The 26,669-nt window shown below is 40.9% G+C and overlaps 1 protein-coding gene and 1 long non-coding RNA gene across 6 annotated transcripts; one reads left to right on the top strand and one right to left on the bottom strand.

Moving 5' to 3' along the window:
* Window positions 1–1,509: 1,509 nt before the first annotated feature.
* LOC114573144 (uncharacterized) lies at window positions 1,510–6,553 on the top strand. Of its 3 annotated transcripts, none has more exons than XR_003694868.1 (4): window positions 1,510–1,718; window positions 5,293–5,720; window positions 5,881–5,988; window positions 6,141–6,553. It is a non-coding gene; the product is annotated as an uncharacterized LOC114573144 (long non-coding RNA). The 3 variants fall into 3 exon arrangements; XR_003694867.1 differs by having other exon boundaries at window positions 5,881–6,024; XR_003694866.1 differs by having other exon boundaries at window positions 5,881–6,553.
* LOC114573143 (cAMP-specific 3',5'-cyclic phosphodiesterase 7B) lies at window positions 4,570–25,730 on the bottom strand. 3 transcript variants are annotated; one of them, XM_028605101.1, is made up of 13 exons: window positions 25,396–25,730; window positions 22,503–22,563; window positions 11,816–11,905; window positions 11,193–11,356; window positions 11,006–11,069; window positions 10,665–10,760; window positions 8,265–8,365; window positions 7,257–7,388; window positions 7,068–7,156; window positions 6,786–6,930; window positions 6,564–6,660; window positions 5,805–5,885; window positions 4,570–5,699 (listed from the first exon to the last, which is right to left on the bottom strand). In XM_028605101.1, exons 1-13 carry the CDS (start codon window positions 25,414–25,416, stop codon window positions 5,494–5,496), a joined length of 1,347 nt encoding a protein of 448 aa, XP_028460902.1. In that variant the 5' UTR covers window positions 25,417–25,730; the 3' UTR covers window positions 4,570–5,493. The 3 variants fall into 3 exon arrangements, with proteins under 3 accessions (XP_028460902.1, XP_028460901.1, XP_028460900.1); XM_028605100.1 differs by lacking the exons at window positions 22,503–22,563; window positions 25,396–25,730 and adding an exon at window positions 16,506–17,739 and having other exon boundaries at window positions 4,570–5,376; window positions 5,474–5,699; XM_028605099.1 differs by lacking the exons at window positions 22,503–22,563; window positions 25,396–25,730 and adding an exon at window positions 16,506–17,739.
* Between the last annotated feature and the right edge of the window lie 939 nt (window positions 25,731–26,669).

Here is a 26,669-nt window from a genome sequence, read left to right as displayed (position 1 = left end):
TGTCTTTCTCCCTTCCTTCCTTAAAGTTTTCTGTTAACACATCAGCTCATAGCCCCCAGCTACGCTAACATCACATAAATCATCATGTTGATTCACGTGTTGACTATTGTATTGATACTGTAAACAAAGCAGCAGGGAGAGGCACCAATAGTGTGCCCCCTATCAGGAGGAGCTTTTCTTTCATGCACAATACCACTGAAATGATTGTATTGCCCTCTAGTGGTCAGACATTTTATCTGGAAGATGAGCTGTTGGTCCCCTGCATCCATCTGAATTCAAGTCAAATTTTAACACACAAATACACATGGGCTACCTAATGCATTGGGTGTTAATTGAAAAAGATTTATTTTATTGTTCACAGTGCTCAGATGTTGGTTGTCAGAACAGAAATGTACATTCAAAAATTCAGATGGCAAACATCTTATTAACTCACCAGTACATGTATTAATTTTGGACACCATAGGCTTCATTCGAAGGGGTTCATTTAATAATTCTATCACACTTATTAAGCATAAGATTACTTTACCTTAAGACATTAAGGTAGCTAGCATGTACTTTAGCTATCTGCTGCTACCAGTAGCTATCATTGCCAGAGAAAGAATAGACTGTGATATGATTGAAAGCCATAAAAACAGCTATTATAAATGAACTTTTTTATTTATTTAAAAGATTTTTTTGGGGGCATTTTCAGTCTTTATTTTGATAGGACAGCAGAAGAAATGAAAGGGGATAGAGATGACATGCAGCAAAGGGCCGCAGGTTGGAGTCTAACCCAGCCTGCTGCGTCAAGGAGCAAACCTCCACATAAGGGCGCCTGCTCCACCAAGTGAGCTATCCGGGTGCATACTTTGACATATTTTGAAACGGTTTGGTCAAGAATGAACTTTCAACTTTTTAAAGCAAACATGGACAATAAGTGTTTAAAGTATTCAGAGAAAATGGGGTGCATTAGTATTTGTGGTGATCATACTCGAAAACAAATGACCAAAATACAGAGAAAAAAAAAAAGCATTTAAACTTCTCTCAGTAATCGCAGCACTAGATTTGACTCAAACCCACCAAAAGGATGTGTTCTACTCAGGTACGGCGTTATGGGTGGGCCTGACTGGCCTAGGCCCACCCACTTTTCAACAGGCCCACCCAAAAAACATTAATTAATTAATATATTATAATTTGGTGAATAATTATTCAAATCGGCAAATAATCTCATAATTTGTGCTAAAATAGTCTAAATGTTTAGTTTTCAAAAATAATTTAAAAAAAGCTGGTCATGTCTACTTTTATGTTTCTGCGCAAGTTCAGCAGATGAGGTTCGGGATGGATGTAGCTTGTCGGTATGCTAGGCTAGCTCCCAGTGATCTGAGAGTGTGAAAATCATTTCCAGTGAAGGACAAGGTTGCAACAGTCGTTGTTTAGGTACCTTAAACGTGCACGAGCGGCCTCAGAGTCATCGCTGCAACCAGGAGATGAAGGAGAGCTGAGATCCTCAACACCGAGCACATCTTTGTCTCTGTCAGCCCAGGATGCTAGCGCGGCTAGCGCGGTTAGCGCGACCAGCGCCGGTGCTAGTGCCTCTGTCTCTGACTCGCGAGTGGATAATATGAGTCCTGTGGATCGGTCTTCCGTGGATGATCCCGCAACTCAACCAGTGCTGAAGTATCCGGTGGCTTTTCCTGCTTTAGGGAGTTTATGTAGGACCGCCAGAGGATAACAGTAAGGTATGTGAAGGTTACTCTGCCTGTATTGTATTATGTTGTTATACGAGATATATGTTTTAAAATAATCGATTCATAACTCACTACAGAGCTGCAGGCACAATTCTATTTCTATAACAGCTTGTTAATGTTGTCAAGTTGTTTTTCCCTCATGTTTTTCTCTTGTTATGGTCAATGATGCTTTAGGGCTTGTTAGTGTGATTTATGTATTTGTGTTAAACCAGTTGTAACATGAATCATCACACTAAAGTAAGGAAATAACTTGAGTCTTGTTTTACATGACAGATGACGTTGTCAATGAACATGTTCTGTGGCCGAGTATTGATTGAAACTGTCGGGCAGTGTTGTTGATCTGTAATGTTGAAAACTTAAAACAATTGAACAGAATTGTGAAATATTCGGCCTCATGTTATACGAGCAGAACTAAACTATGTTTTGGGGAAATATTAGATTCCTGACCACTTTTACAGTCTATAGGCCTTAGGTTAGGAGAGATGCTCTATAGCGCAGCCAGGTATGGTGCGTAATGGAGATTCTTTTGGTCAGAACCAAGGAGAGCGGTCGCGGTTAGGTCCCTCCTTTGCACCGAAACTTTTTACAATGCAACAACATATTTAAATAGCATCAAGCTATTACAATCTTTATTATGTAATCACATATAATATATATAATATAACAGTATATTAGTCAGTAATTTGTATTAGGTTAAACAGTGATTTGATAACGTTTTTAATTTAAGGCCCACCCACAATTGGTCTGGCCCATCCAAAACTGGAATCCTGGTGCCGTGCCTGGTTCTACTTACTTCTGAGTGTAGGGCACTGGGATAATTATCTATATGTGAAGATGGAGATTATACAGTACTTTTGGACACGCACAGTTACATTTGGGGGTGAAACTGCACCACAGGATTAGTTAATTGAACACAGTGCTTACTTTTGAACATGTATGGCCTTTTAAGGGGGTAAAAAACAGAAAACATGTTTTTTGTCCGACCTCATGATAGAAGCTACTGTACTATATATATAATACCAGGTGGGCGTAAACAAATCTCTTTAAACTGTCACAGTAAATTAACAGATTTCATGAGACAAACATCTTTTTAATACGATAATAATTATAGTGAATCAGATATAATAATCACTCTGGCATGAAAACCTGTATTAAACACATACAGTACACATTTGTACTTGTTAGTGAAACCAGTATGGCTCACTGACCCTGTATCAGTTCTGATTCTGAGAGGTATTGAAATACAAGGCAGCCGGTTTTAGGTACTATACAGTGGTGTTCTGAGTACATGGTTCATTCTTAGTAACCGCTGAGAGATGATTCCCCATAACAGGAGAGAAGTCAAACACAGTGACAACAGTTGTACTTTAGACAATATCACAGCTTATATATAGTGGAAGTTTCAGCAAAGCCAATAGAGTGATAATAGTTAAGACATTCATTTATTTATTAACATAGATAGATATGAATATGGCCACTTTCTTACAACTTGGCCAGTGACTTAACTTTGTAAGAAATTGTTATATAATTGTTTCGACACTTTTGTCAATATACAGTATCTGTGATCGTCCTATAGTATTACATTGTATGAAGAATACACTGTGTGTTGGCTGGGTTGGTGGAATCATAAAGCTCAGGTTATGGCTCCGGCTTCTGTTAGCACCGTGTACAGTACACAGCCTCGACCATGCCAGACGGGAATCTTAAACGTGACAACCTTAATTATACATATTTAGAGCAGTGTGGTTAAAAAAAGAGCCATTTTATAGTGGTATATTTTACATTTGGACCAAGTAGTATTTACAAATTCTTTATATGCTTTGTTTTAGGTTATATCAGCACCATATGGATCAGTTTAGTAACATTAAGACAATGAATTGTACATATTTTTTTTATATTAAAGATGCTATATAGTTTTCTTAGTTCTTATTAGAGGTTTTTGCAATTACTAATTGGCCCAAGTCTGTACGTGACATACGATGCAGTGCACACAGTACAGCAAGTGTAAAAAGGAAGTACTGTAATAGCTGTAGAGAGGTAACAGCAGTGAGTCAATGTCAGTCAGAACAGTACATTGGCACCTTGGCAATGCTCACTGGGTCAAATCTAAACCCGATACTGGGTGAAAGAAAAACAGGAAACAAGCTGCCACACTACTGTGTGTGTGTGTGTGTGTGTGTCTCAGTATGCTGGTATGGCTGAAGAAAAACAGGAAGAAAGGGTTAAGTGTAAGAAAGCTTGTCCAGAAAATGATAAAACGACATCACACAAATTGTGTTTCACAGACAGACCAAGTTGCTGTTAAGGATTTGTTATATACGATCTTGTAAAATGAGGTTATCAGATAAATAAGTTGTCACAAAGGTAACACCAGTGCAAGAGTTACATTTCCCAATATCTATACCCAATAAAAAGGTTAATACATTGCTAAGATTTTGGCATGTGAAGTGCTGAGGTTGTACATCACAGTGTGTAGAGAATATACTGTTAATACCCATTACATGAACACTAGTCTCGCTTTGCCAGAACTTCCTCCACAGCACTGTGAAGGAGGGTCTGGCTAGTCCACACAGCATTTCGGGATGGGAGAAAAACATGCTCTGGTTTATTGGCATTTCTTTAAACCAATCACAATCGTCTTGGATGGCGTTAAGCATGGGACGGAACCACGGTGCCGCTGCAAAATAGCATCGGGAAGGAACTTGTCTTGGTGGAACATGTGTACGTTCAAAGGTTGTTTTAATCGTGCAACAGAAAACTCAGAACGGACAAATAGTCTAGCTAGCTGTCTGGATTTACTCTGGAGTGATCTGAGGAGCAGTTAACCATAGTCCTCCATAAATCCACCAGAGTTTAAAATTCCAACACAGAGAAAGCTGACATCTGGCCGAAAAGAGGGACATCCAGCAGAATTTCAGCAAATTTGTGGCTATAGACTACATGAACACAAACACTGTGGAAAACTGCTCCGGTTTGTGTTCTCCACATCTGTGAGTCCAAAAACATCCAGCTGACGAGCTATCGATATCAGCGTTAAGCAACTGAGCGACACCAGCTGTAGCCACTTTCTGTCATTAATTGTGTCGGTCAGTTCAGTCAGTCTTACACAGTTCAAAGAGAATACATTGTTATAGTACCAACTTAGTGAGTTAAAAACACACTTTAGTAAAAAGTAAATAAGGGAGTATCCAATAGAAGTGCAAGCTGTACAAAAAAGAGAAACAGTGTAAAGAGCTTAATACAGTATGTATTGTCTAAAAGTTTAAAACTTATAGTATAGTGGATATATTTTTCTTTCATATATTTTTGTCATCTTTTCCAGCACAGTCCAGCTGACTTTCTCATTTCTTTATTGTTCTAGCAGAATTGCGCAAACACATTAAAACTTGTCTTCACTGATCCCTCTTCTTCAGCTAACCTTTTAATTTCCTGCTTTTCTCAGATACTTTGCAGCAGATACCACTGTGGTAAAGGCATGACTTTGTCAAATTGGCATATTTACTAAGATTATCCATCCATTTGCCCTACCATGAATCTCTCTCCATCTTCTTTTTTCCCCCTGCAGGGCTACGGTCCTCCGCTCCAGCAGAGGGAGCCATATCTCATGAATTGAAGCCAGACTCCCATCCAATGCTCCCATGTTTAGAGCCTGTAAACCACCGGCAGTTGGAGAAAATATGCTGGAGGACAAACAAGGAGGTGGATAAACACTCCACTCCTCTGTTTACAAAAGGAAGATCAAATACCTCGAGAAATGAGAGAAAGATTAAGAGATGTCTCCACCCTCTCCTCCTCCGGGCTCCTCGGCGTGGGAGTGAGTTTGGGTGTCTGACGGTGTGTGTGCGTATCGTAGGCGGCTCCAGCGGGCATTATTCTTGTACAGGTGACCCATCATGTTCTGGCTGAGCGGACTGGGCTCGGTAAAGCGGTGCCACTCCTCAAACAGAGGCTGCACAATGTAGGAGATGAATCCTGAGAAAAAACATAACGAAGGTGGGTCATCTACTGATAAGTTGATGGACATGTTGATGATAATACTGTATAGAGGTCTTGGTGTGTGTGCACTGTAGTAATTACCTATCTGAATGGCTGGGACAGAGTCAGCCTGCTGGTTACACTGAGGACTAATCTCAATGTCAAACTTTCTTTCCAGGTCACCTGTCAGGTTAATAGCCAAAATTCAGAAAACAGTATCCACATGAATAAAAGAGATGCCATAACAACATATGATGCTGATGCGGACCATCATAAAATCTTTAGGGTAATATTTTAACAATTTGATGAATGCCAAAAAAAGGTAGGGAACACAAGTATTTGTTCAAACATTATTCAGGTATCAATACAATTACTTTGAACAGAGACAATCTCTGAAAAGATTTACATCCAGGTCTTAATTAAGACTTAATTTTTCAGATATATCCGACTTGGTGCTTAATGTACCAAAGGTGCCTGAAAACCAAACAAACATGGATGCCAGACGTCTGCTAAAGTCTGTTTTTCAAGGAAAGGAACCCCATATTTATGGAAATAGTGCCATGTTGGTGACAGTATATTTAACCCTCACACAGCCACCTCTGCAATCTTAAAACCGTCTTGAGTTGTCCTGTAAGTTTCTTTCAATCGTCTGTTAATATAAAGCCAGGTGGTTTGTGGGTGTTGTGGTCTTGCTCAAAATAAATTTAGACTATAAATAATTTCCACTGCTGTAAAATAAATGTTAATGGTATCTAGGTATTTGAAAACCACTACAGCATTAAAGTGCTACATGCCGTCCCTTTCATAGGACACCAAGTATTTTATCTTTTTGTATTTTTTTTTTAACCACACTTTACTCACCCTGCCTGTAGAACTCCTCACACACCCTCTCACTCCACTGTTTGCTCAGCTCCCAAAACCGACATGGATTACAGACGTCTGCACACTTCAGAGCAATCTGAAGGCAAAGAGAGAGAGATTCACACACACACACAAACTGTGCAGCTACGCTAGCTTTACTCTTTAAATGAAGTATATATATATTTGTTTGTGAAACATGCATGGATATGATGAGCAGTATACCTGCAGTATAAAGTGCCTGTGAGAAGCGAGCTGAAGGTCCAGGTCCTGGTTGTCCAGATGTTCTCTGAAGGTTGACAGGAACTCATTCTGCCTGCTGATGTCTGTAGCCAGGATGAGAGAGCCCAGCTGCTGTTCCATGTCCTGCCTGCAAAGTAGAGGGGGGCACCACTGAGCCAAAACATTGTATCTTGTATCTTGGTAACAATTCTTCAATGACTAAAGGAGTAAGGAATCCTTATAAATAAAGTTCATATTATGTGTTTCTGTAAATGTTCTTCTGACATGACAGCAGGCAAGTGGGACAGCAGTTGTGACTCTCGCAGCATGCCTACAGTGGATCTCCAGTGGTGACTCTCCAGCACAGAGGTGTTCTGTAAACGGGTTTCAAACAGACTCGGTTACAGGCTGGACACTAAACCTACCGCACATTTACACCCACACGCTAACACATATCAGCACACCTGTGTGTACCTGGTAGAGAGATGCCAGGTGGTGTCTGGTCTTAATGAGGAAGGGCTGGTTGACTCCAGGATGGTCAACGTCGTGGGTGGCTGCTGCCATCAGACCCAGGAACACATCCAGAGGACTCAGCTGCTCTGCCAGCTACAACACACAAAGGGTTGACAGGGAAATGATTGTTCCTTATGTACGAGGGACACTTGCACTCCTTTCAAATTAACTTGATTGCTATGATGTCCTTTAACGCTTTATTGCATAACTTTTACTTTTACTATTAATGAACGTCGGTTACATTCAAGCCAAGCAAATTAAGCTTCAGCTCCACAAATCACACTTTGTATTTCAGAAATGTTCGGACTGGGCTTGTACTTTTCCATGTAACTTATACAACTGTATCCTTTGGGGTTCATCATCGCTTTTGGAAAACAAATAGTGATTTAAGTATAGTAGAGGACACTTTCTGGATAATTTTATAAATAAAAAATAAATAGGTAAAATAAGTAAATTTACCTGACATTAAATCATTTTACCTCAAAGTTTAAAAAATATTGATTTTAATTTATAACAGACATACTGTAGGTGTGTGTGACCGGGTTAAGATTCATGCTTAATGGCATATAGATCGGAGAAGCAGCAGGCTTGACATCTTACAGTATACTGTGAGTGTGTGCTTGTTATCTAGAACCCACTGGCGTGTGTGCGCTGTGCTGAATTCAATTTATTTATGTAAGTGCTTCTAACTAAATAGCTGCACCACAAAGTGCTTTACAGCGCAACAAAAGGGCACAAAAGCAATTACTGAATAAAAGGGAAAGATGCAGAGAATCTTAATCTGGTCAGAGGGCTTCAGGGATTTCTCCAGGCTGAGGATGGATGTGTTGTCGAGTCTAAGTGAGCAGGAATTATCCCTCAGGAAGAGAAGCTAATAGAATATGTCAAGGAGAAGCTTAGGTCTGGTGAAGCCTTATAATGTGCATGTGTGTGTGTGTGTGTGTGTGAGAATACAGCATTATTCATTACCTTGGGCTCCTTCAGGTAGCAGTACATGGCTTGGGTGACATCAGCAGCATGAACAGCATTGTGATAGGGATTCTGGGAGTGGTAGTCCTCTTGCACCATGCCTGGCAAGACACACAAGGTTAAGCCCCATGAAATTATCTCAACTTCCACATTTTTAATCCAATCTTAATTCCATTTAAGCAACACTATTGAAACTCTTATATGAATGCTTTATTTTAAAATCAGAGCAGTCTTATGTGTAAGTATGATTCAGTGATTTTACCTCAATGTTTTGATTCACTGGGGCATGTGAACACACAATTTAGATTTCTTAACAGTTCTTCAAATTGCATACTTTGACAACAGCTGCAGCAACCCAGTAAACAAATGGACAAGGGCTCAGGGATGTCTCATAGCAGGCAGCAACAACCAGTGAGGCAGTCCATTGCCTTTGTCAAAGCCGGGAAGAGGGCACAGCAGCAACCAAGCCCATCATGGGGGCTTCCTGCTGCAGCACGGGACCGTCGGCTGAAGGCCAACCTTGGGCTCAGAATCTCAGACTACCATCGCAGTGACCACACTTAGGCCAGACATGGTGCTGATGTTGGAAACAACAAGGCAAGTGGAGTTGCGGGGAGTTGACTGTTCCCTGGGAAATCTGGATGTAGGAGGCCTTCGAGAGGAAGAGGGTCATGTACGAGGGGCTGGTAGGCGAGCACCAAAGCAGGGGATGGAGGACTGGGTGTGAGCCCACTCTGCAGGGTACTCAAGCTCCTTGGAATTACTGGACTAGACACCAGGAGAGCCACCAAGAAGATCACAGATGCCGCGGAGAAGGCGTTGAGTTGGCTGTGGATCAAGCAGGGTGATCTGTGGGGGCCTGATCAACTCTGGCTGGGTTGCCTGTGTGAGGATGTCTGACGTTGAAAGACCTGAAAAACCGATGACCCCAGGGAACATCATTGATGATGCTGTGTCAAATTGCTTCGAAAGGTGTGTGTTAAACCCAGACACAGTACAGAGAAAGCTGAGAGTAGCAGTGGTTGCGAGGGTAGCTGGAGATCAGGACCGATGAAATATAATGAACGTATGAGACAGGGAGAAACTGAAGCCACAATAACTTATCTATGTGGTAATGTAAAAATTAATTTATAATCAACTGTGTACCTACAATGTCACAGTATTAGCTCTCGTTTTCCATTCCACATCCACATCACGTTTCGTGTGTGTAAAAAACAAAGAAGAAAGAACAAAAAGAAGATGCTGACTGTGCACTTTGTTTCCATAGCAACACACCGCTCGTTGTTGCTCTGCAATATCGGATATCAGCATTTAGCATGCTATGGATACGGGATTAATATTACCTTACAACAATTTCACTTTATCCATATCTGTTTTTATTGTGAGGAACACAATCCCTGTGACTCTTTTGTAGTGAGTGATTGGCAGACAAAAGACCCAGCTGACGTCAGTCTGGGCTTCCCTTCTCAGCTTTCAAGAGCATTCTGCCCCGCCAAAAAGGCCGCCGGGTGCACTTTTTAGAGAGTAAATGATTTCTGTGAAGTGGTGACTAATGGGGGGAATGCTATGTGTTAATACACCAGTGCTCCTAACCATGAAAATGTTTAAAAATGTTTTGTCTCAATCCATACTGAAAGTTGTTTAAAGCCCAGTTCAGACCAAAGATTCGTGAAGAGACAAGTTGAAACTTGCAACTACTTGCAACGTGCCATTCTACGTTCACATTCAATGTCCTTAAACCTGCCAGATGACACCAATGCGACGAGGCTAGACGGTGTATCATCTTACATACTTCAGCTCTAACTTACGACTTTCAGGCGTTTTTGTAGCTGGACAGATCATTTATTGCATCTACAGTTGCATTTCTAGCGATAAATCGGCGAAAACAACGTATTTATGCAATTCACTGCTTTGTTCTAACACCGCTCCCTCTCTTCAGTTACTCTCTAGCTCACTTGACCACATACCGTGTTCGCAGGCGGCCTTTGAGCCGTAGTCTAAAACTGCCATTTCGACCAGTTGACAGTTTGTAACAGAAATAAAATGGAATATGGATAATTTTATTTCTATAGTTTGTAGCTGTCTTTACAAGCTGACTTCGCTATTGGCTGTTAAAACAGGTGACGTCCCTTACGTTCTAAAACCAGCTTCTGGCAACTTGACCAGCTGAGTCGCAGGCGACGCCATCAGCTGGCTTGAGTCGAGCTGCGACGGGCCAGTTCTGACCGCTGCGGTTTAATCTTATCGCCAATCTTTGGTCTGAACTGGGCTTAAGAGCCTAGCAAATTCAAGTCAATTAGACTATGATATTAGGATGCACTTTTACATCTCTTCTTGCTGGAAGACAAAGTGGGACAGAGGGTAGGTGGGTGTAATCCCTGAGACTTGCTTGCAGCTTACTGAGAAACCTGTGCAGTTTGACCATGTCCAGCTGGAAGTGGTGAACGAGACCGTAGACGTTGAAGAGATGGCACATTAGAGTCACCAGGCTGTTACCTACAGCACACAAATTAATTCAAGAAAAGATGTTTTTAGTGCAGTACGTTTGAAAATATCCTTTCACTATGTATTTAATAACTTTATTGTGCAAGAAAGAAAAAACACTTTCAAATCTAATCTAAGAATTAATTGTAACAACAAGAAAACAATGCTAACATAAATAGTTCAATTGGTGAAGGGACATGGTAGGTGAGGGATAACATATGTTAAACTTTAAGTAATACATGAAACATCCATCTTACCATTTGTAAGACGATCAAAGAGGAAAATGTCAAAGTTCCATTTGCCTACTTTTGATAACATGTGCTGTAAAGAAAGACAGACTGTTTTCAGAACTGATCAGTGATTCATACCTGACACATACAGAGAGTTGGAGCTACAGGGTACTTGTACTTTAAATTTGTATGGGCTGTGAATGTGTGTTCTTACTGCAGCTTGTCCCAGGTACTCGTCATCTAGTAGGTGTAGTGACCCGGGGGTGTGGGTCACCAACCCCCTGAGCAGCCTGGAGGCATGGCAGTATCTCTGAAAGCTCAGCTGACGCTTCACCTTTCTCCTGGTACCGGCCTCTACCTCCTCCTGCTGGGCACTGGCTGAAATTACAAACGATTTGCATTAATAGACCACGCAGCAGAAACCTGACAAAGTAGTGAATCAGTCAGTAGCGGTTTTTGGCAGGGGCGACCTGGGCTTTGCTTTTATAGCGCAAAAATAAGATACATTGAATACACACAACCCTCAGCTGGAAGGTTACACATTTGCTGTAATCACTGTGATCATAGTGTTCGAAAGTTTGAATGTGATTCCTGAAAAATTATACTGTGTGTGTGTGTGTGTGTGTGTGTGTGTGTGTGTGTGTGTGTGTGTGTGTATATATATATATATATATATATATATATATATATATATATATATATATATATATATATATATATATATATATATATATATATTTCTAAGAGAAAAAAAAGACTTGTGTTAGTAGACTGAGAATTGCTGACATGGTCAATATATGTACATTGTTTTGCATTCAAATGGGTCAGGAGACTTACTTTTTAGGATTCGCAGGTCAATCAGCGGATAGGAGCCTCGTCTCTCAACCAGCAGCACACCAGCATGACCAGTGTTCAGTCTGCCATCAGCTGCACATAGACAGAAAGAGAAAAGGGGGTAAAATATGGGTAATATAAATAGTAAGTAGAGAGGGGAGGTGAGTGTAGAAATAGAGGAACAAAGCAAGCAAAAGGTTGATGGCTAAACGATAAGTCGAGCTGCCAGAGGGGTGATGAGAGAACAATGGAGCAAAGTGTTCCCTGGTGTAGATTTTCAACATAATCACCCTCATAAAAGCAGATTCATGCTGTACATGAATGTGTGTGTGTGTGTGTGTGTGTGTGTGTGTGTGTGTGTGTGTGTGTTTTGTGCTGTTTAGGCTAGGCAGCTATCTGGTAAACATACGGTGGAAAAGTGCCATCATTCCATATTTATTCATCTTATAGTGCAACAAACAAATATAAACCGCTCGGGGGAAGTGAGTGTAGAGACTAGAGCTAAGGAAATAGAGGAAGAAAGTAATCAAAAGGGCAGCGGGGTGATGAGAGAATGAAAAAGTGTTCCCAACATAATCAGCCTCATAGAAGCAGATTTAGAGTGTCTCATAAACCAGATTTTCTGAAAACAAGAGGATCTTTGACATCGCCGAATCACCAGAACATCATGCATCTGGGCTGAGTTTGCCCAAGGAGAATGGATTTCACGCCACTGTGCAGCTGCTATGGTGCATGATTGGTGCTAAATTGACTATGTAGGCTATATTCTGTTCATTTAATAATTTTTCTCGTTTTTAGGAGTGGTCTTCATTTCTGGTACAAAACAATAGTTTTTCTGTTTGAAGTTTGATTCTTAAACAAGAGGAGCAAAAAAGGAAATGTGTATTACTGACATGCTGACAGCATATTTTCTCCTAAATGGATATCAAGCATTTTTGTCTACTGTATGTACTGAAAAGGTAACCTTTTGTATTTCTTATCCTTGCCGCGTGAGCACCTAACAGACGGAGAGGGAACACAGCAGCACCGTGGGTCCTTGAATACTGAATACTGCCTCTGCGCAACTCACACACCCTGAGGCCAGTGGCAAGACACAACAGAACTAGGTTCCAAGTCACAGCGCACACGCTTGAAATGTTCACATGAATAAACTGAAAACTATAAAAAATATTAAATAATTTACAGATCAGATGTGAGGAACTGGAGCGTATTATGTCCCCACGGTTGTCAGTCCACACCACCTCAGCAGCTAAACTACCTGTTAATGGGGTTGGAGTCACTATGGTAACTCCCTCGGGTTGCTAGATCTTGTCTGGCAAGTGTGGGTGTTGCCAAAGCGGCACAGTTTGAAGGCAATGAGTTGTGGTTTTGGTGTGTTTTTTGTGCTGTGTAGGCTCAGCTGCTATACATGAAACATAAAGTAAAAAAAGGGGCATCGTTTTCTATTTATGCATCTCCATGCGTTTGGGGGCAGTGACTTAGTTTGGTAAAGTGATGCAAATAGAGTCCTGCTGGTCTAGTTTGAGCAAGAAAAGGAGAAAAGAGGGAAAGCCTCTTTGCTTTTTTAATCCTGTGTGCTGGTGGGCAAGGAAAGGGGGAAATACATCATCTGGAAAATCCCACCCCCTTCAACACAGACAAACACTCAGACACACACATCTCGCTCTCCTCCTTCACTCTAGCTATCTCTCCATACTTCCATTTTATGTGGTGTCCATCTTTAATACCTCCCCTACCTCTGGCTCCAGTATCCACATCCTTCTCTCTCTCCGTGACTACTCCCTCAACCTTCCTATCATTTTTGAAGAACACCAGAAATGTATTTTCTTAATAAACTGATTAGTTGGTTGGTCTATAAAATGTCAAAAAATAGTTAAAAAAGAATAATGGCAAAGCCCAAAGCCCATGTTGACATATTCAAATGTCTTGTTTTGTCCAACCACAGGCCCACAATCCAAAGAAATCGGTTTAATATGATAGAACATTAAGAAACCAGCTAATGGTGACATTTGGGGGAATGGAACCAGTTTTTTTGGATAAATAAATTAAAGGACGATTAACTGACTAACAAAATAATTACTGATTAAAGTTCTGGTAGGCACTTCAAACATTCCATAGTAATCTTTCAGCATACTGTAATTCAAGTGGTCTGAGCAAAAAACTGTACTTCTGTACATCCTGTTCGCTCTGTTTCCTGGCTTTAGAAAATCAATCTTGTGACGAGAAACTTTGGTCAATCACAGGTCATTTCAGAGAGAGAGCATTCCTATTGGCTGTTCTGCATAGCCAGTGAAAGGAAGGATGTGCCTTCATTTGCCATATTGTTTTTAATAGTGTTTTTCTGCAGGTGAATTATCTTCAAAACTGAACATATTTTACACATTATCTTTTAATTATGTGAGCTTCTCTACTTTGTTTTGCTATTACAAATGTCTTTTTTGAAGCCCTTTACATCCTCGGAAATGTCAGAATGACTCACTATCCCCGCTGACAAGTTATCTCACAGTGTCTCGACACATGTTGGTATGTGGTGAATCAAACAGTACGCAGATAGCCTCTCACCCTCTGTAAGGAGTCATCAAACAAACGAGGTCATCACGATGCAAAGGAAAAGTCACAGGCAGTGAACGGCGGACATTTGTCCGTTTCCCACCTTATGAGTTAGTGGTGGCGCACAGGTAATTCCCCACAGTATGAATCATCACTTCATAGGGCTGGGCGATAAAACGATAACGATATGTATCGCGATAGACACATAATCAATATCAATAGAAAATGCGGTCGATAAAACGTTCGATAACTTATTTTTCTTCATCAGAAGAAACCATTGGAAGAAACCAGAGGTTGTGAATCAAGTTTGGTTGCATGAACAAAGGCCCTCACTTTCTGGCAACTTAGCAACATAGGGAGTGACACTCTAACAGCCAATCATGTAACAGTATCATGTTTGGTTGCGCCACATCGCTGTCTCGTGTTCTTCAATAACAGAACCGGCGTGGAGTGGAAAGTGAGTGCCGCAGCGAGTGAGGAAATCGTTGATAAAACAGGAAAAGTCAGTATGGCAGTTTTGGGGATTTTATAAGTCTGACCGTAGTCAGACCAATGTCGTCAGACCGTCGTCCCCACCAACACTGGTAATACCATAAACTTGTTTTACCACTTTAGCCGTGCTCACACTTTGGAGCACAGCCGTATTCGCCATCAACGTCCAACAACATCTGCAGCTGCAACACGGCACAAGCAGCAGACCGCCATGGAGAGGTACTCTGCATCAGCGCCTTACTAAACGCTACAAAGAAATAACGGAGGCAGACATGCTGGGCACTGTCCAGAAGCCAGGTTACCAACCTAGCACTAAACCTGCAGAAAATAGTTCCTTCTCAGGTTTCTTATATTTAGCTAACACTTTGCACTATTTTATGACACTTTATTAAGCATTTCTTACTTATTCTTTAATTTTGCACCTTAATGTTAAGAGATAATTGTTAAGTGTTCATTGTGATTTTAGACCTGTTTACATTTTAATTATTTGAGTGTTTTCCATGGTTGTTTTGACATTTCTGCTTTTATAACTGAGGGGATTATAATCAGAGCAGGGTTAAGTTTAAAATAAAAATTTTAAATTTAATATATTTTTCTCCTGGTCCTTATTTTAAATAGGTCATAAAAAATATCAATAATTATCGATATCGACCGATATGAAAAACTTATATCGTGATACAGTTTTCAACCATATCGCCCAGCCCTATCACTTCATCATAACTTTTCAAAGGCACATTAAAGATTTATATGTCCTTGGTTCCATTTTATTATCAACTGATTAGGGGTTAAAGTATTACTCTTATTGCCCATCTTAGTATTCATTAATCTTGTTTATATGCTAATATGAAAGCAAACATTAGCATGTACAGACTGAAAAATGTCATGTCACTGTTGTCTGTTACCATAATTGTACAATATCGGATTTACCTTATGTCCTGTCATTAATGTTCAAATTAAACATTAGCTCAAGGTCCATTCTTTAATTTAACAAATTCACATCGAACGGTCAACAATATTAACTTTGCATCTCTGCGGTGTTGCACTTCAGATCGACTCAGCTTGATTGATAGTATTACTTCAGTGTCATCAGTACAGCTGCATCGCAGCAGATGGTAACACACTGGCTTTACAGCCTAAATCCCTCATTTCACTGTTTACTCTGCCTGGGCATCTGAACTGCTATGAACCTCGTCTCGACCCACGTCAATTACAAACACGCACGCGTAAACATACGGCCAGAGGCTCAGTTCTCAAAGATAATCTGTCTCTCTCTCTCACACACACACACACACACAAACCTTGTCAAAAATGAAAACGTGCACTAAGGCATGGAGTCAAAAGTCAAACATTCAAATGCGAAAACTGATGAACAAACCCACAAAAAAACCCAGACCTTTATTCATAAACGTGACCTGCCAAAAAAATTACCACTATGTTTATAAGACAAATAATAAATTGTACACGAAAAAATTACACATTGTTAAGGAATGTGCTAAAAAAATGTAAGTCACACAATATCTGTTTTCTACAATGGATGTGTTTTCATGTAGCATACACAGTTACTGGGTCAAACAACATTAAACATTTATGAGAAATCTGACTCCCATAAGATTAGCTGTACTTACTGGAACGTGTATTATGTGCAAGTTACCTTTCAGATGATCGCTTCTGTCCTCTACGTCATGCTTCACCTCCTCTACCTCTTCCTTCTCTGATTCCACCCAAGTGCTCGCCTGACTTCTCTCGGGCCCCCGGGAGCCTCCTCTGCGAGCCCTCCAGGCTGCCCTGAGCTGCCGTATGAGAGCCGGAAGCTCCAGGGCCAATGACAGGCCCCCACAGGTAATAGGAGGTGTCCTGAGAGACCCCCAGACTGGCGAGCGGGGAGCCTCGTCTGGACAGACCCCAACTTCAACCTCAACGCCAAGACCGGAGTCCCGCATCCTGAGATCTGGGCCCCAGAACCCATCCAGTACTGGCATCCTCACACCAAAAGACAACAGATAGGTTGCAGACCGGTGCAAGGAAAGGAAAGATCAAAGTAAAGACATGGGTGAAACTGAGGAAGGAGTGAGAAAAAGGGATGGTTGTGAAAAAGAGAGTAGGAGAGGAAGTTGACTATCAGGTAGCCATAGGTGAGAAGGAGGACAGACAGACAGATAGTAGCAAGTCAGAATGTTGGACAGAGGAGTAAAGGCTGCAGGGAGAGACAGAATCAGCAGCAGGAAAGAAAGAGGGACAGAGAGACTGAGAGCAAATGGCTGCAGAGTGATAAAAAAAGACAAAACAAGTGCAGAGAAAAGAAGCAGGGAAAAGCCAATGAAGAGAAGTGAAAATCCGTCTCTATCTATCTCCCAGAGTCAGCCACTGTCGGTCTGCTCCCTCCTTCTGCCGCATTCTCTCTCCTCTCTACAGTCTCACTCACACCGGTGTTGTTGTAGAGTCTAAAAGCCCCTCCTCTCCCCACTCGGAGCTCACTTGCGCTATCTCTCACTCTGCTACATATGTTGCTACACCAACAGCTGACCAATAGGATTTGTGTGAACGATTGTGGGGCTTTGGGTCCACGGACACTGTCTCATGGTCAAGTCAGTGGGACCACACACAGAGTCATACCTTCCCCACACCAATCTCTATGACAATGTTTCTTTTTTAATCCAACATCTATCCATGTATCCATCCAAATTTCCCAGAGCCTACAGCGACATGCTCATATTGCTTGTCTTATCTTACACTATTTATGCTCTGCTCAGTCTCCTTAAATCAAATGATTTAAATGACCTTAACTAACCCAGTGTTAACTCAGATGAACTCAACATTTGTTTGAGACTGAAAACACAGTCTTCCTGTTGTCCTTAAATTTCACACACACCGATGGACCCCTCATCTACAGTTCCATGGATAGAAATAGAGCAAAAACCTCACTGGAAGTCTAAGATTGCAAGACCTTGCCTTTGCAGGTGTGTGTCCAAAAAAGTGTATGCTAGCCTATGGCCCTATTATCACCAACACATTGACCAACTTTAAATAAGTGGAGGAGCAACTATGCTACACCAATAAGTAGCATTTGAATACTCCAATATGGCACAATGAACACTTAATGTCTGGTAACAAACCCTTTGTTTGTAACCAATGGAGTGACAGAGGTATTTATACTTTAGAAAATGTATTCAATGAGAAAGGCATGTTGAGTTTTGAAGACTTGAGAGCTAGTTTTGAGGTGCCCAGGACAACTTCTTATTTTATCTTCGCTTAAGATCAGCCCTAAAATGTTATGGAGTGCCATGGGGAAACACTCTTGAGGCGCACCCAGTCATTAAATGGTTTGTTGATTTTCCTGTGAGAGGATTAGTGTCCAAGATTTATGCTAAACTGATGCAAGTATCCATAGGAGAACTCCCAATAGTAAAGAAATGGGAATGAGAGCTGAGACCTGAGGGGAATGCAATTAACTGGGAGACAGTTTGCGACAACATTTCCCACTGTTCCAAGAACCCAAATCACCAGCAGATCCACTTCAACATATGTCATAGGACATATTGGACTCCTTAGAAGAGATACATCTCTAAAGCCACTCCCACTCCCTATTGCACGTTCTGTTAACCTGAACAAACTGGAACTTTCCTGCATATGGTCTGGGAATGTGAAAACGTGCATGAGTTCTGGAATAAAACAACATGAATAATATCTGATGTGATAGGATGTTGAATTCCTGCTGACACGATTGTTTTGTTACTTAATGACAACTCTAAATTACACCTGCTTGGGAGACGGAGGAAAATTTGGCTAGCCGGCTCAACCGCAACCAAGAAAATGATAGCTCAACGCTGGCTCCGCCTCACTCGCCTTGTATAAAACAGTGGTTGGCGTATTTTCTAGACAGTTATGCTTGAGCTCTCTACAGCAAGGATTAACAAGGCCAGAACATCGACTATCAACCTATGGAAAAGCGCAGCAGCACAAATATCAGACCCAATGACCTCAACACCACAAGAACTAGAGGAGAATGACTAGGCAAGGTGTGGTTTCTGTTTATTTGTTTGTTTTGTTTCCTCAAGACCGCAGAGGGGGGGGGGGTGGGAGAGGGGTTTTGTTCTTCTTCAATTATGTTTCTCTGTTCTGTATGTTTGAATATAAAAAGTAATAAAAAATGTATCTAAAAAAAAATGTCACACACAGCCAAAGGCTCTCCTGTGACTGCTGAAAACCAGATATCAATTAACATGAATACAATAGGGGAATGTAAGTAAATAAGACCTTTGTGTTCCTCATAGCATGCATGTAATAATGAAGGATGGAGTGCTACATTATAACCATTGTGGAAATGTGCCCTTGAGAAACAGTCACATGCAGACAAAAGTACTGACACACACGCACGCGTACACACACACACACACGGACAGCCTTGAATGCCACATATTAGACATAAGAAGTTGCAAGAAATCACGAGACAAAGAGCATTAAGATAAACGATACAGGCTGTGAGAAACTGTGAGAGGCAGGCAGTGGGACATAATGTACAGCTGCTCAGTGAAAATACACCATGGCTACGTACTCCATGTACTGTTTTGTTGTAGCTGCGATCAGCAGGTAGTGTAAAATACTGTATTTTCTTGTTGGGTGTAGTCATGTAATGAGAAATATCTAATATCTAAAATATAATATCTAAAGTCCAAAAGCAAGAACTTGATTTATCAGAAACGGTCAACACGTTCTTCCCCAATTTCTTCCTTCAAGCCATGAACATGCTTTAAGACTATTGAAACGACAGCATGATTTTAACCAAAATACACAGATTTGTTTGTCTTGAGAGTCACATACTGAACAACAGAATATGTAGATTACAATTACAGTCCAGCTGGTCCAGACTATAATGGACTTAGTCCAACTTATTATGTACAACCATGATGCCAAATCGTACGGGGTGTCACGTTTTCAAATCCTAATCGATTAAAAAGAGTTTTTAATTACAATAGTCTAAATCAAAAGCAGAATCAGCGATTACCCCAATATTGTTTTCTCTCTCCACCCTGGCCTACTTGCACGTCCAAAGAAAAAAAAACATACAAAGCAGCTTACCGGCTGGTAGCATGCAGCTAAAGACACAGGGTAACGTTAGCTTACCAGCACACCCGTCGCTATGGGCGGGCCATAGGGGGCTGGGCCCGCCCCCAAAAATGCTTGTGCCCCCCCACTTGAGGCACAGACCTCTTAAAAAAATTACTTTAATTTTATATTATCATAATTGCTAATTTTGTGTTGCATTAATGTTGCATTCTTTATCATTAAAACATTAAAAATATAAATAAACAATGGTGTGATTTTTGTTTGATTGATGGGAATCTACACTGCAACAGCCTATCACGGCCTTACTAAAAAGAAAGTTAGGCTACGACGTGACGTGCAGCATTTGGGCCACAACTAACTGTTGAATCATGGGGTGTGACGGACAAACCCAAACAGGTTGCGTTGAGGAAATTTCCAGTCAAAATGTTTGGTTAAAAAAAAACGATAATTTTCCTCTAGCTGGTATTTGAACAGGGAGTGGCTTGCATAGGCTACTCTGTGGAAAAGGACTCCGCATTTTGTTATGCTTGCACGAAATTCACATCTGTATCATCGGACGCGAACTTCTTCATTAAGGGGTTTAAGATTTACAGACAAGAGCTTAAATAAGCATGCAACTTCAAATGACAGGAGGGACTGGAGAGAGGACAGGCTGCCTCCACTCAAAGTACCGGTAGGTTCAAAGTCTCTGTGTGCGTGTGTGTGTGTGTGTGTGTGTGTGTGTGTGTGTGTGTGTGTGTGTGTGTGTGTGTGTGTGTGTGTGTGTGTGTGTGCGTGCGTGCGTGTCTCATGGCACATGCATAGCAATGCATATCCTTCTGTTGACTGCTTTAAAATGCAATGTTTGAGAGATGCTTCTGGTGTTACATCTAATATGTTGTATAGTCAAGTGTTTTATGGATATTCATAACATTGCTTCTATGTAATGTGTTGTAGGCTATATAGGCTACCTGGTCATATTGTTGTTGGTTATGTTTAACGTGATGATTACGTGCAAATAGTATAACAAGAGTATATGATTATTATAAATATACATACTGTACGCTAATAATAATTGTGCCCTCCCATGTATTTCATATGCCCCCCTTAAGACTGAGGTCTGGCGACTGGCCTGCTTACCAGTAGCCTGCAGCTGCGCTTTTTCCAGACAACATGGCCACTGCCAGAGTGGGAGATGACAGAGAAACAAAATACCCAAAAAATCCTCTTGCTTCCTTGAAGTCACTGGTATGACTTGCCTTCTCCGTGAGTTATGCAGACAAACGAACAACGAAAGGTGACGTTAAAGCATGTGGGCTCAGACGGGACCTCATGGTGCATTCAGGTACACCTTGTACTCAGTCATTCAATTGTTCCTCGTAAATCTTTGAGAAACTTTTGTTGTAAAGTACCCTTCTGTCCTTCAAGTAGCTCTTATTGTGGCACTGCCGTCACTGTTTTAAATTGAATCGATTTGTGGATCAGTGAGATTGGTGACACCCCTACAAATTCTAATTAGCCCTACAATCATAAACAGCTATTATCAGTCTGAAGGAGTGGGAGAGTGCCAACGACTTTCTCCATGTTGCCACTGGCAAACATATACTGTATGTGACTTCAAATAGATGAGAACAAAGTTGCAAAAGAACAATTGCAACAAAAAAGCTGAGCTAAGATTCGTTACTCTGTGAATGTGTGAAAAGAACTTTTTTTACAAAAAGTAAAAAAAAACAGATCATGGCACAGAATGAGCGAAAGATATTAAGAGAGTCGACAAGGTCAATGGAACTGCTTGCTCCAATAGACCCCTCTCTTCCACACACACACACACACACACACACACACACAGCACATTATACAGTACAAACTGTATACTGGTGACGTTTTCTGGAAGGTCGCTGCAGAAAAGTGGGTCAGCCAGTATATAAACTGTCCCATCTAAAGAAAACAGTGGCAAGTGTTTGTATTTGTTTTTGTATCTACATTTCTGCTGGTTTGTGAACGTGTAAGTATGTGAACATGTATGTGCACATTTTCTTGGCACTGGTAATTTACACCCTGCCTTACTGCACATTTTTTATCACGTTTAAGGTTGCCTAACCCTTGCACGCAACTACGCACTTCTTCAGGGAACTTTTAAACAACCTTGACATTACTATGGAAAAAAAATAGCATGAGCTAAATTTCAAGGTCTGAATCTTCAAGGTCTGAGACTGAAGTTATGATAAACAGCTACAGTTTACTGTCTCCAGGTCGGACACTACATTTAAAACATGCCTAGAGTAAAACTCAACACTGCTGGAACACTTACACTTGTGTACAGGCTTTTCAACAAGTTAGACTTTTTCAGAGTTATGAAACTTACTGTATTGAGCACCACTGTTATTCAACAAAAGCCATTCAAGTGGACATTGTAGTGTATACAGAGATAGCAGAAATATGCCTTAGTGTTTGACAAGAGATTATACCGGGCCAAATGTTAGTGACAGCCCGAAGCACGGTAACCGAATATTTGTACATTTTGCACCATCAATTTGCAGCTGGCTATATATACTGTATTTACAACCATTTGCACTGCGGTATTCAGGTCAGTTAGCATTCTTACCCAGCATGCAAACTTGTAAGGCATTCTGCTCCGACCTTTTAAATGCGACTGCTCCACACCTCTGTGGCAGAGAGAAAGAGGGAGAGAGAAAGAGAGGCCGAGATTAATATTACAACACCCCAAAATACACACTGCTATCTAAGCGCATTGATGGACCTAGCTAATAAATAGAAACTGTGCGAAAAGTCATGGTGACCCTCTTTGCAAAAGGCTTCACACACACTCAGAGACCTCTTTCACACTGATGTGCCATTCTTCCCTGTTTTCACACAAGCCCTCACAATCTCACTTAATATTTAGCTTTCTATTCTTTCACAGGCATGCAACATTAAAACATATTAGTGGTTCACTATAAGATCTACATCATTTCAAATATGGGATACTAATTCTGAATAAAGGGCTGTGGCAATACAATTTAAATAACCTAATCTTGGAATGACCTTTAGCTCACCCTGTAGAGTGAGCACCCCACGTAGGCTGAGTCCATGGCAGCGGCCTGGGTTCACATCCCACCCACGGCCCTTTGCTGCATGTCATCCACCCTCTCTCCCCTATCCTTCAAACTAACCGGTCAATTGAAGGCCATAAAAGCCCAAAAAATTATCTAAAAAAAAAAAAAACCTACTCTTGAGCCTCTAACCTACATAACATGTATCATGTTAATGTTATTTGTTGTTTTATATCCTTTGAAAGTTCTTGTCCAGTCAAAGGACCAGTGTGTAAGATTTAGTGGCATCTAGTGGTGAGGTTGCAGGTTGCAACCAACTGAATACCTTTTCCCTCACCCCTGAACATACGGTGGCCTTCAGTTGATTATACACTAATGAAAACATAACTGTGAATATCATATTCAATTTTTGCTAAAAGATCCCCCTAAATCCTACACACTGCTACTTTAATAGTAACTATGGTGACAATTTGTGTTAGGATATTCAGTTACGATTATATAACAAAGAACAGCAACAAATCCTGACATTTAAGAGGCGAAAACCAACCGTTTGACATTTGAGCTTGAAAAATTACTTACATGATGACCTGATTATCAAAACTGTAACCAGTTAATTCTCTTAACGATTCATTCTAATAGTTTCACCTCTGATTCACATCAAGCCTCTATTTGCAAATTCTCCTGACTTATAAAGACTTCTTGTTCTCTCACTCCAAGCCCCAAAGTAAAATGTAAAGTAATGCGAGTGCTGACAGACAAATATTTTCCTTCAACAGCCTTGCCCTGTTTTTAAATAAACACCAACAATACCTTGCCCATCTCTTTCTGATGAGTGAAAATTGATAAAGTACATCTGTAGTAGGGTAATCTGCCATTGCACCTGATCTAAGTTCAGTTCCTAAACCTAATTACAGCCCAAAGTCGTGTGCTGCAGTTCAGGCTGACTCAGCACAGTACATTTACCAATTGAGGTCATCTATTTATAATAGCTAGTAATGGCGATAATAGTTATAATCTGTGTGCATAGTGGACAAGAGTGAGAGGGGACTGAGTGCACTACGCAGTGTTGTTGGTTTAGAGGAACAAGAAGGCAAAGACATTTGATAGACACCAGGTAAAGCAACTGATCTGATAAACGTACAGTAACACATCATCTGGTATCTCGTTATTACTGTACATAGTGTTCAATGTTACCCCTCTGCAGGAAGATAGTCATACAAGTGTACCTTGAGTAGGAGGATTAACATCTAAATTAGCACACTGTTTACCAGTTACAGGAAATGGGTGGATGGAGACAAACCAGAGGCAATGATTCAGCCCACTTGGTTTTTGCATTTTTACAGGACGCCCTCTTTCAAATGTTTTCCATTAGCTTTAGCTCTATACTCACATTATTATTTAACAAAACTGGCTCTCTAGTCAAACTCTCTCTCTCTCTCTCTCTCTCTCTCTCTCTCTCTCTCTGCTTATGGCTAGCTTCTGTCAAACTGTTTACATTGGGCAAGTCTGTACGCTGTAAGCTTTCCAACAGTCAACAAGTACAAGTGCTTACTAAATAATCAAATGCTAGACAAAACTAAACACTGCATATGGTACTCAATATGCAAGTGATGACAACTGAGCTATCTCCACAACAACCGAGTAAACTCCTTCTGCTAAGGGGGTTGGAAAGCTCCGGAAAAAAGCTAGTAAGTGACTTTTGAGTTGAATAGTTTTTTTGTCAAATGGTTTCCAAGTTGAAGTATGAACTTTGTGTTTGAAAGCTCAGTATGAAGCTGGGAGGTGGACAGTGAGTTACGATTTTTCTTATGAAGTAACATTACTGTTTCTAAGAATGAATGAATCTTCACGCTCAAATATTTGTTTTACATAATGACAGTCAGTCACTCTACTTTAAATGTAAAATAATAACTCCTCATCAACTCCTTTGTTTTCACAATCAAATTCTTGCACAACCACTTTACCTGTAGGCTACTTCCTGTGTGTAGGTTATATTAAGATATATTATTAAGGGTTGACTGTAGTAAAGCTATCAATACACTGATGTGACACATTGCAATAATACAGAAGGCCTACTGTAGCCAATCACAGCAGCTTATAGAATAGGTTATATATGCCAATATGAAGAAGTCTGCACCAAAAAACGATTTGTACCATACAAAACAATGTCACTAAACTCACTATACCTTATATCAAAACATTTTAGCCCCCTATGACAATACCGCCACAATTATATATTATAATAACGCCATAGCATACATAGGTAGACTAAAATCCTGTCATTATAAACTCTCTTTTGAGCACTAAATACACTTTAAAGGTCCTTACAAAACATAATTGGTATGTTTTTTGTTAGTAGGCCTATTCCAAAACAACTCCGTGTGTAAAAGCCTGTGTGTGTCTTTCTGGAGGCACCATCCCCATATGAAGTCCCAGTCTACATACCTCGACCATTAAACAGGACATTTAACCATCGTGGTCGCTCGTGGATAGCAAGTGAATGCGACGGAATCAGGCGCGTGCAGGAGTGTTTTCATGTCACGGGAAACGCACGAGTGAACCGCATTCAGCAGGCCGAAAGGTGACTGCCCTGGCTGACACCGGTTTAAAAAACTAACGTTAACTGTTGCATCCTCTTTCCGCGGTTATGTCTGACATTACTTGTTTCTCGTTTTTTTTTTAAAAGGGAAGGTGAAGTTGCTGTGCTCATCACACGCCGCGCCTGTCCGCGTGCCGTGGCTGTGAGCCGCAGAGAGCGCGAGAGGGGAGGGGCTGGTTGAAGCATAGTCGGGGCGGGACTTCTGATCCCTGATTGGTGCTGTCAGCAACCAACATTAGTTTGTGTCATGCATAGACTGTAAAAAAATGGTATCAACGTAATGTTATGTATGTGTATGTGTGTGTGTGTGTGTGTGTGTGTGTGTGTGTGTGTGTGTGTGTGTGTGTGTGTGTGTGTGTGTGTGTGTGTGTGTGTGTGTGTGTTCTCTGTCCAATCCAATGTAAGCACTAGGTTTGAAGTGACAAATAAGTATTGTAACACACTGATACGGTGTCCGACAGGGGCAAACGCCCTCCAATTTAAGAAGACACATGCAAATAAACAAAACACAAGCAATTTAAGAAAAACAACACATGTGCAGCGCTACAAATACACACAACACAACCAAATACACACAACACAACCAAATACACAAACGCACTGCAAAACGATGCAAAAAGAAAAGCACACAAACTCCGAAAAAAAATGCAACAAAAAAACGCTGCATCCAGATTAGCTACACAACGGAAGTTCTCCAGGCCTCTAGCGTGGAACAGCTTGATTTTCGACCCCATGGGGAGAGAGCACTCTGCCTTTTTATTTGAGTCGGGTATGGCTCGTTCTCATAGAATTTCTAATAAGGGAAGAAGTTTCACTCTCTCGTTATTTCCGGCTTCTGAATTGGTTGCAGTTCCACCAGAGTTCCATATAGGGGGCACTTACAGGCCAGTGCAGAATGAATGGGACTCAAGCTATACCCCTCAAAATCCATTTTTTTGTCTAATTTGAATTTTGCATTCGAAAGGGGAGGCTAAGAAAATACACAGTTTTTGTTCTAAAAAGCCTTTTAAAATGTCAATGACGTCATACCCATATACAGCCAGAGATACTGCTTTATGGCAAGCTCTGAGTCGCTTCGTTTTTGACAGGCTCTCCCTGTCAATACACGTGCTAGAAAGAG

This window comes from Perca flavescens, chromosome 18 (genome assembly GCF_004354835.1).
Source record: "Perca flavescens isolate YP-PL-M2 chromosome 18, PFLA_1.0, whole genome shotgun sequence".
In the NCBI taxonomy this organism is placed as follows: Eukaryota; Metazoa; Chordata; class Actinopteri; order Perciformes; family Percidae; genus Perca; species Perca flavescens.
The sequence above is the reverse complement of the archived record's forward strand: the minus strand, read 5'-3'. Positions and strand labels throughout refer to the sequence as shown.